Source organism: Conger conger, chromosome 9, assembly GCF_963514075.1.
Source record: "Conger conger chromosome 9, fConCon1.1, whole genome shotgun sequence".
In the NCBI taxonomy this organism is placed as follows: Eukaryota; Metazoa; Chordata; class Actinopteri; order Anguilliformes; family Congridae; genus Conger; species Conger conger.
In genome coordinates this window covers 53,083,428-53,093,616 of record NC_083768.1, presented here as the reverse complement: position 1 = coordinate 53,093,616, position 10,189 = coordinate 53,083,428, and the positions used below count along the sequence as shown (strand labels likewise).

The window sequence follows — 10,189 nt, the reverse complement described above, 5'->3', positions numbered from 1 at the left end:
ACCTTTTGTCGGCCTATGTCTTCCAGCAGCTTGTAAACACACCACATTGTATGTAGCCTACATTATACAGACGGCCTGCGTGTTCTTCAATCTTTCAAACAATTAGTCCGTCCGTAGTGCTTTGTCCGTAGACTAATCCCACTCATAGAGGCTATATCAGCCCTGGGAAAAACTGCAAGGCCTAAAGGCTTCCGGAAGAGGCATTGAGCTATCTCAGGAACTATAGATTAGGCTATATTGTATTCGTTATCTATTCGGGTTGTGGTACAGTGTCCAATATCTTTAATTTATTTCATTCCAGAAACTGCTATATTGGTTAGACCGTGTGTGAGCGCGCGTGTGTGTGAGAGAGAGAGACTGAAAACAGTCCGACACCCAACAATAACTGCTAATCGCTTTACATTTAAATATTGGAAAACCAAACAACTAGGATATAACAGCTCAGTGAATTCTGAACAAAAAGGAGTGTTAGCAACACTAAAAGTTCCGTTTGGTGTCTGCTTGTTCACAATTAATATGTTCCTAACTTGTCATGTATAGGCCAAGCAATAGGCTACACCAATTTGTAGATTCCCCGCAGGACAAAATTTGACTCGAGCCAAAAATGTCTAATAAATGTTTTTAATGATTTAATCGGGATGACTAACAGATGCCCAAACATTCATTGCAAAACGTGACTTAAACCAAAGAGTTGTACATTTCCCCATGGGACAAACGGTAAGATGCACTTTGAACTTCAGTTCGACATGCTATACATATGACAACCAAAATACGCCATCAATAGGCCTATATAGGTGCAAAGCCTAAATGTTTTTCGATCTCAAACTATTTGCTTTAAAAGTAAACATATAAGAAACGTTATTATTATTATTATTATTATTATTATTATTATTATTATTATTATTATTATCATCATCATCATTATCATTATTATTATTACGATGAAGCACCAACACGATTTGACTGTGTGGACTGTGGTCGGGAGTGGCAGAGAGCTGGAGCCGGTCTGCACCCACAGGAATGCGGGTTGCCTCAGATCTCCAAGCCGCCCCTTCGCCTCCTCTCTTCCATTCAAAGCAACTAATTGTAGGGGAGGGAAGGAAGGAGAGAGAGAGAGAGAGAGAGAGAGAGAGAGAGAGAGAGAGAGAGAGAGAGAGAGAGAGAGAGAGAGAGAGAGAGAGAGAGAGAGAGAGAGAGAGAGAGAGAGAGAGAGAGAGAGAGAGAGAGAGAGAGAGAGAGAGAGAGACTGCTGTCTGCCAGACCGACACCCACATTTTCGGGAGGTTGGAATCCAGATGTAACCCAAGAAATAAGACAAAAATGCTATCAGCTCATTCTGCGGGAAAACCCCATCACTCCACGAAACTTTAAACACAAAACACTACAGTTACAATCACAGAAATAGTAACGCAACGAAGAAGAAAAATAAGGGGAAAAGGGTATTCGTTTCTAACTTTGACTTAAAAGCCATAAGCACAACATAAAAAGCTTCTATAAGCTTCAAAACCATCACAGCACTGTGCTCTGATATGTATGCACCGATGCTGAAAAAACATATATACATTTATGCTTATGAAAGATATATATCTATCTTTCAGTGGCACAACAGTATGACGCAGGCAAATCTTATTTTAAAAAATTACAGCGTACAGTTAGACCTCACTTTTAAAACCACTGCTTAGCTCTAACGTAGCCGGTGAGCGACGTAGATAACCTCTCCAAACAATATTGCTTAAACCTAAATTGTAGCGGTAAAAATTATATTAACCCGTTGCATTTCTAGATTTTCTACCACAATTGTGAAATTAAAGGTTACATAAAACGAAGTTATCTCCAAAAATATTGTTTCCACATTTTAGTTTTGTGAGCTGAGTACCATTTTAAAATGAACATAGTACATTTTCTTTATATATATATTTTAAAAAAAACATAGCTTATTACTACTTTTTAGATATGGTATTCACATCCCAGTCCTATTTAAATTAATAGAAAGAAAGGTTTATGATTATTTTATCATAACGGAAACTCCAGCGACCACATCTTGAAGTCAATTAAATCAATGCACACAATGATGTAGCTAATCATGCTTCTTTTTAATCGTTTTTGATTAAATGCAGATGGATATGAGATTCTAATTCATTCTCAGAGGTCCACGTTTTGTACCAGATACTCCTTGTTACTATATACAACTGGATTTCCCTATCAACATATGCAGCGTATGCATAGGGGATGAGAAGTCTTGAGGTCATAATTGAAGGCACCATTCCAAGTGTCCGGAGTTCCATTGTCCGTTTAAAACATGTTTAATGTCTGTTCCAAATGCAATAAATTACATGCACACATTTACACACTATACACTTTTCTCTATAACTGTCGTATTAATACATTGCATATTCCTTAAAAAAAATTAACATGAGTCCAGTACATTTAAATAGTTAAATAAGGTTTCAATACAACGTCCCCGATCCAAGAACCAACGAGTGTTGTATCGAGTTGGGGGCCTGAAGGTGAGAGTTAACTGTACCCGCTGAAGAATACCAAGAACTTGAATTTTCCAAGAAGGTTGCCGTGGCGTTGATGTTCTGTTGGTGGCTGTGAGGCCTCGTGGGGCCTTGTGAGTCCCAGACAGCGGGAGATTGGGGAGAGTTGCACGCCATGGGGTCACTGGAACTCGGGCTATGCTCGGGTGGTAGTTCGCCGTTTTTCATAATCTTTTTCAGTTTAGATCTTTTGTTCTGGAACCAAATTTTGACCTGCGGGGAACCAAACAGTGCAAAGTGAAGACACAATTCAAAACATATTAGCCTTTTCATTATACAGGACCGATAAAGATGATTAATAAAATGAATAAAAGCTAAAAGCAACGAGGTAAGAGGGGGAAAAAACGTAAAAACCTAATTCTTATTACAAATATCAACACCAGAATGAATAGCTTTCGGAAATTGTTAAATGTTTGGTTTGAGATTCTAGCTGAGAAGCAATAGCGTATAATGCCGGATTCCAGTAATTAAAAGTGCCTACTCGATGGGTAATTGAGAATATAAAATGAAACAATAAAATAAAAATTTAAGCTTCGCAAATTTAAAAGATCCATGTTTTATTACCTGTGTCTGTGTGAGCCCAAGAGAGGCCGCGAGCTCAGCTCTCTCCGGCAGGGCGAGGTATTGCGTGTTCTGAAATCGGCGTTGTAGGGCAGCAAGTTGAAAACTTGAATAGATCGTGCGAGGTTTTCGGACTTTCTTCGGTTTTCCGTTCACCATTCTGACTTCGGGCTCTGCCACTTCTTTTTCTGAAAATAAGAATTAAAAAAAAAAAAAAAAAGTTAGGATATTTCGACAACGACACTTTGTAACGTTAATAGCCGAAACCAAAAAAAATAAAATTGTCCAATGTATCGTGCTTTGGGAAAAATATCCAGATAGTTCGCAAATCGCGAATATATCTTAAAATAAACATCGAAAATAACAAAATACATAGAAACAGGAAAAATTCAATGATAGAAACGAGTTTAAATACAGGCAATATTTCCATTTGGATAGTCTACTGTAGCTGATCATTTCGACAATGCTGTCTGCTGTCTGGAAGCATTGGATTTTGGGCTATAAAAGGACCATCAAAATTAGGCTTTTACCTATTTTCGCTAGAAACCCCAAAACATATCCCGTCTAAATAGCCGACGCAGCAACAAATATAGGCAACCTTTTCCAAAAATATGTTGAATTGGAGGCAGTGGACTTTTACTTTTTCGAAATAAAGTAAATTGTTCGCAAGAATTTATATGGGTGTAGGCTATTCCGATGTTTTTGATATTTGGAATGTGGGGATTGTATGTTAATATCTAATAATAATAATAATAATAATAATAATAATAATAATAATAATAATAATAATAATAATAATAAACAACTTACCTTGTGGGCTCGCTTGCGCTTGCACTCTGCTATAGCTTCCGGCATATTGGTGGTAAGCGGCGCTCGTGTACGTAGTGTAATCTGGATATGATTTTGCAGGGTAATTTCCAGCAGATCCATTTACCCCATGGTACTGGTATTGGTAGGCATTAAGCGCCTTCCCGTACGAGGTCGAACTGGGCGAACAATAGCCGTGAGGAACTCCGCCAGCCGGGCTATAGTAGCCAGAATCCGTGGCCGATGACTCGGGCAACGTTGGCGATTCCTGAGACGGGTGATGCATCGTGGAAATTTGAAAAGGGTTCTGGAAATCTGTAGATTTAATACTTGGAATTCTTCTGTCGAATACTCCAGTCATAGTTCGAGTTGTGCAGCCGTGGTGATCGAAGGGCAGCCTAAGAATAATGGTCTTAAGTTTACGCTGACATTGCGTGTGCTACACAGACGGGTTCTCTCGCAGACTGCTGCCAGCCTCGCAGCAAAGACTTGGTTAAATCCTAAATTGCGCTCTTACGCACTGCAGGGAGGATCTGGTTCCATTGGCCAAAGGGAGCAGACAGGAACTACACCCAACTCGTTCAACCGGTTCGGCAAAACAAAGCTTATTGATACCAAGATATTGTTTTTACATATCAGCCCAAAATGCCCAAGGTACACTGGACACACTGCTTAATTAATTTCGTAAAATTGCTGCGTAGACGTTATATGAAGCCAGCCGAAATTATATTGGAAGTTTGAATGAACGCCCACAAATGTTTTTACACGCCCCTCAATGCCATCTAAATCCAAATAAAAACGTATATTGGGTGAATGAATGCCTATTGCTTAATTTCCCGTGTCATACCAGTTGATCAGATGTAACAAACATATTTTACTCTGTGATGTTTTACATCATGCTTAAAAATAACTGATAATCAATCTATCTTTGCGTATAAAAAAAAAACAAGAAAAAAAAAAAAAAAAAACAAGCAAGCGCCCTAGCAGGTTCAACCCTTAGAGAATGCCATGTTGCCATATTCTCCTAAATACGTTCTGAATAAATTTTTGCATTGAAACAAACCAATCGAATGGCACAAGTTATATAAATATATTGAATGTATTTATTTCTTCAGATAAGAATACCGAACAATAAATACAGAAACGATCGTGTCGGCTATAGTATCAGACGGATATATGAATGTCATCTTTTGCGTTTAGCTGGTTAAGTGTATGTTTAACTGATTTATTCACTCATACTGTCTGTGCACATCTGTGTAACGTATAGGGTATATCTTTTTACCTTAGACAGACATAAAAAACATGGCGCACGTTATTAAAACATGTATGCGAAGTCATTATCCACACAAATTCATAAAGTGAAAGCCAACCGATTGATTGTGATAGCAATCAGAGCAGTCACTGTAAAAACAATTAAGGAGGCTGACAAAATGCTCACAGTGCGAGGGGAGAACATAATCTTTGTATGGTGGTAAAATAGCGCCACCCTGTGGTACCTATAAGAAGCCATTGTTTTAATCTACAGCAGTGAGGTTGAAGCGCAGCCTGTCGGCTTTAATTTGAGGGCATTTATGTCCATATCGGGTGATCTGTAAAAGATCCTGTGTTCTTGATCTGTTTGACAGTTGACAGTCATCTTACATGGTCCACGAGGTCATGTGCTACCTTGATTCCTAACGATGCATCAAACAATTGTTTTAGTTATATCTCTTATTGATTTATTCAAAATATTAAGCCTCATTCATGGCCTGCTTTACCGGTGTTGATACTTATTAGGTCTTCAACAGACTCCAAATGCAAATTCCACACCTAGAATAAACTGTAGACCTTTTGTTTTCTTGTGCATGAACTAATGATGCAACAACACATAGTTTCCCTAAAATGAAGAGACTATGTATAAAAAGAGCCATAATTCCTATACAGACAATATGGATGCAAATACTCTAAAATAAAGCACTTTCAGTAAAACATCAGCCAAATAGATCAGTAGTAGCTAAGACGTCTCAGAATCTGATGAGAACTGTATGAAAACATTTTCAAGCTAATCAATTTACATCCTGTATATACTGTACAATATAGTGGATTGTGGATGACGCTATGGAGATTATTTTATATAGCTGCGGCATTGCTTTGGGGTGAGTTGCTTCCCTGGAGTTGCCATGATGTCTCATAATTAGAATAGTCAGGAAGGCTTAGTTTCAGTGACATTAGCAAGCATTTAAACCTTGAATCTTTTTAATTAATTACTGATTGCGCAGGCAACAGGCAAACAGGGAGTAGGTTTCGAAGAAATGAATAGACAAAGTCTGAAGCTGTTTCCCGTGGCTCTAAAGAAAGAGGGAGGATCCTGTCTGTAAGGCTGTGAAATAAACATTGCTGGAGGAAAGGTACTGGCCTATTGTCTCATTGCCTTTTAGTACACACTGTATGTGTCTCAGTAGGCGTACAGAAGTAGTTTTTGTCTTAGTAAGTCAACAATTCATGGCCTTTTTCTTTTGGCAACCTACTCAGTTAAATCATTTTTGAGATTTTCAACAATGAGCTCTCAAGATATTAATGTGCTTACTCATAACTGTGCAACGACTTTTGAGTTCTCCAGTGAAGATACACAGAGAATTCTGCTTTCAAGTGACATTGATAGGATTATGTCCTGTGATGTCCTGAAAATTAAACTAGAGAGACTTTATTTGAAAGAATAAAGCCAAACACTCAGCAAATATTAATGAAACAAAACAAAAAAATCACAACTAGCTTACGAATCCAGAAAGCCCCAACACTAGCAAGATCTAACAACACTTTTGCCATACAATTGGAAGCGATTTCATAGAAGTGTCTTATATCATTGCTAATAGAACAGCAATAATATACAAAGCAAGATCCACACACAATAAGAAACTCTAAGGCAAAAGATTTGTGACCATTATCAGTCAGATCAGTCAATAAAAGGCACTATTGCTAAATACAAACATTTCAAGCTACAAGGCTCAATAAATATAAAAGAGACAGTGAAGACTGTTTGAAATGAGGTGCATGACTGGAAGAAAAAGATACTCTCCTTCACGACAACATGTTACACAATTGCATGTATCTACTAGTGCACCAGGTACAGTAATAAGAAATTATCTAATCAGCCAATTGTGTGGCAGCAGTGCAATGCATACAATCATGTAGATACGGGTCAGGAGCTTCAGTTAATGTTCACATCAACCATCAGAATGGGGAAAAAATATGATCGAAGTGACTTTGACTGTGGAATGATTGTCGGTTTGAGTTTCTCAGAAACTGCCGATCTCCTGGGATTTTCACGCACAATAGTCTCTACAGTTTGCGAAGAACGGTGCAAAAAACAAAAAAGAGAATGGCCAGACTGGTAAAAGCTGACAGGAAGGTGACAGTAACGCGAATAACCACACATTGCAACAGTGGTATGCAGAAGTGCACCTCTGAACACACAACGCATCATAACTCATAAAAATGAAGTCTAATAAATACCTAATAAACTGCACACTGAGTGTATTCCGTGCCACATTTTAAATTATCCACCATATCTAACAATGAAAACAGGTGAATTTACAAAGAACTACATTGCTTGCAAACCCAACACATTAATTAATAAAGTGACATGCGCTGCGTTTCCCAAAGCCTTCTTAACACTACATAATTCGTAAGTTATACCTAAAGCTCTACCTTAACATTGCAGCGTGTTTCCCAAAACCTTCTTAGCCCACTCTCTCTGTGGGCTGGAGTGATGTTTAACCATAGTTATTTTACCTGTAATGTGATTTTGCTTCTGGCAAATCAACCCAAATTGCAAAGTCATTTAAGGCACCACGACAAACATATAAAAATAATGTAAATAAAATATGACATGCCAAAGAAGGCGTATTGCTAGGTGGCGTAGCGGGATGAGGTGTGATACCACAATCTGATATCACAAACCGGATACAATATAAAGGCGAAAACTATATATACGGTTGGATAATTTAGTTTGTAAGTAATGCAATGCAATAAATGCAATGTTTTCAAGTAGCTATTCCTGCAGTGTTCTATTCATAAAGAACACTACTTTCTCTCGTAACGCAGTCAAGCAGTCGCTGCATGGAGTGAATAATCGATCTTAGAAAGGTCGATGGGCCTGGTAACGTCGCATGTAGAAGCTATGCCTGAAGCAACATACTCAGGGATAGTTCGGGGAACACATCTAGAAACGTAAACAGCTTTAGTAACCTTTCAAGTCTTTGCAAAACATTAAGAGACACCGTTATCGGGAAACGCTGCCATGTGCGATTTGATTAAAGCCGTGTTTATTTGATTTGAAAACAGAGCCCGTTTTTATCATTCATCGTTCACCATCATTGGCATTAATCGTTTAATTTGTCATTAATCGTGACGGCATACAAAACTTCAATCAAAAGCCACGCCCAGGATACAGATCCATGTTTCGGCTATCGATCTGCTTCACACCAAGAAAACGCAGTGTCGTGTCTAGGAAACCACAGAGTCCAAATCTCCAATTTGTCGAAAAACATCTTCACGGGGGAAAAGACACCACGGCAGCAAGCTGTTCAGGAAAATCAGACTTTATTTAGCACAAGTGCATAAAGCCGGACCAAAAACATGGACCCAGACTGCCATTTTTACACCCATTTTATACACAGTTACTCCTCCTACAACTCCACCTCCAACCTCATTCTGGCAAATCACCCACATTGTTCTTATCTTAACTCCTCCCACAACTCCTCCCACAACGTCATTGTGGCAAATCGCCAAAGGTCCTTATGCTCTGCCAGCTCTGTACAAAGTTCAGGACGCCCCCTGTCCTCACTTCACCCCGCACCTGCTCTTGGCAGAGTGGGAAACTACAAGATCTCATAAAGTTCTGGATGCCCCACCTTTAACACACGTCATCCATACACATCACTCTGTATCTTTCCACATATGGGTCACTTTTCTGTCACGATCTTATGAGCAGTAAATCATTGAAAATATACAGACATACTAAACATTTGATTAATATTCACTTCTAATATACTTTTCTAATACACAGACATCCTAAACATTTGATTAATTATTCTCTTCTAAGTGAGTAAATGTACATTGCATTCTTTGCTCTTATTTCAACAGTTTTCACTGTGGTTTCTTGCATTTTCATAAGCTCAGCTATAATTAATGTTCTAGGTTCATTTGATTTGATAACAAGCAGCGTACATGGGATATATTGATTATAAGTCACTTGCATATGGATACACTTCTGGCATAAAATATCGAGAGTCCCGGAGAAATCAGCTGTAAAGGCATATCTCGCTTTGCCCGCTGTCCTTGACACAGTTCGAGACGCCTCCCCCATACATATGGTTACATATGGGTTCACTGTGTAATTCTAGCACAATTTAGCAGTTAATCAGTTTGAAACTATACAGGGTACATATCATACTTTAATATGGATATATTGATATACTTTTAGCATACATCGTCGAGAGTTTTGGAGGAACCAGCCTGCTCACTAAGGTGGAGTCTGATTTTGACTTGTGATTGTTTATCATTTTTTTAGAAGGGAGATCTTTTGTTCTGTGAATTTTCCCCTACAGCAGTTCTGCAGTTTTGAGGAGAGCGATATTGAGACTTGCGATAGGCCTACATTGGCTCAAGTCAGAGGTTCAACCACTCGGGTTTTAAGTTGACTTAAAAAAATATATTTTTCCAAAACTGTCTTACTAATAATCTTTGTAATTTTCATTTATTATAATCATAGATATGTTGTCAAAGCGTGGACACCGGTGGTTGTATCGGCTATTTAAATTCACAGATTATTGTTCAGTTGGAATGTTATATCAATACATGTGAGTGACAATGCCAGCAAATTAAATAGCATTTACAATCTGTTATTTCTGTTAATGCCTGTAAACTATCCATCTGATATTAGAGGCAGTATAGAGCACAGGCTGGTGGCAAACATTTCCTTTAAACAGAAAACATGTCTTATAGCAAAAGGAATCAATTTTCAAGAATGAAGAGCTAGGTGCCTCAGTCAATCAATTTCAGTGATACCATTTGTGGCTTTATAGCACTGCCCAAACACACAATACATAGGCTATATCTGGGGTCTGTTCCAGAAAGTAGAAGGTCTATTCCAGAAACCTCGGAACCGACTTCGGACCAGGAGTCATTGACACACAAATTGATTAGAAACTAGTACCGGTACATTTCTGACCAGCTGAGAGCTGTTTCAATACATAGCTTGAGCTGGTCAAACTGTTGATTGAGGAGCTGGTCTGAATTAG

At 38.4% G+C, this 10,189-nt stretch overlaps 1 protein-coding gene across 1 annotated transcript; it reads right to left on the bottom strand.

Moving 5' to 3' along the window:
- Window positions 1-605: 605 nt before the first annotated feature.
- Window positions 606-4,577, bottom strand: dlx5a (distal-less homeobox 5a). The gene is made up of 3 exons (XM_061255279.1): window positions 3,912-4,577; window positions 3,105-3,289; window positions 606-2,753 (listed from the first exon to the last, which is right to left on the bottom strand). Exons 1-3 carry the CDS (start codon window positions 4,267-4,269, stop codon window positions 2,448-2,450), a joined length of 849 nt encoding a protein of 282 aa, XP_061111263.1. The 5' UTR covers window positions 4,270-4,577; the 3' UTR covers window positions 606-2,447.
- Window positions 4,578-10,189: the final 5,612 nt, after the last annotated feature.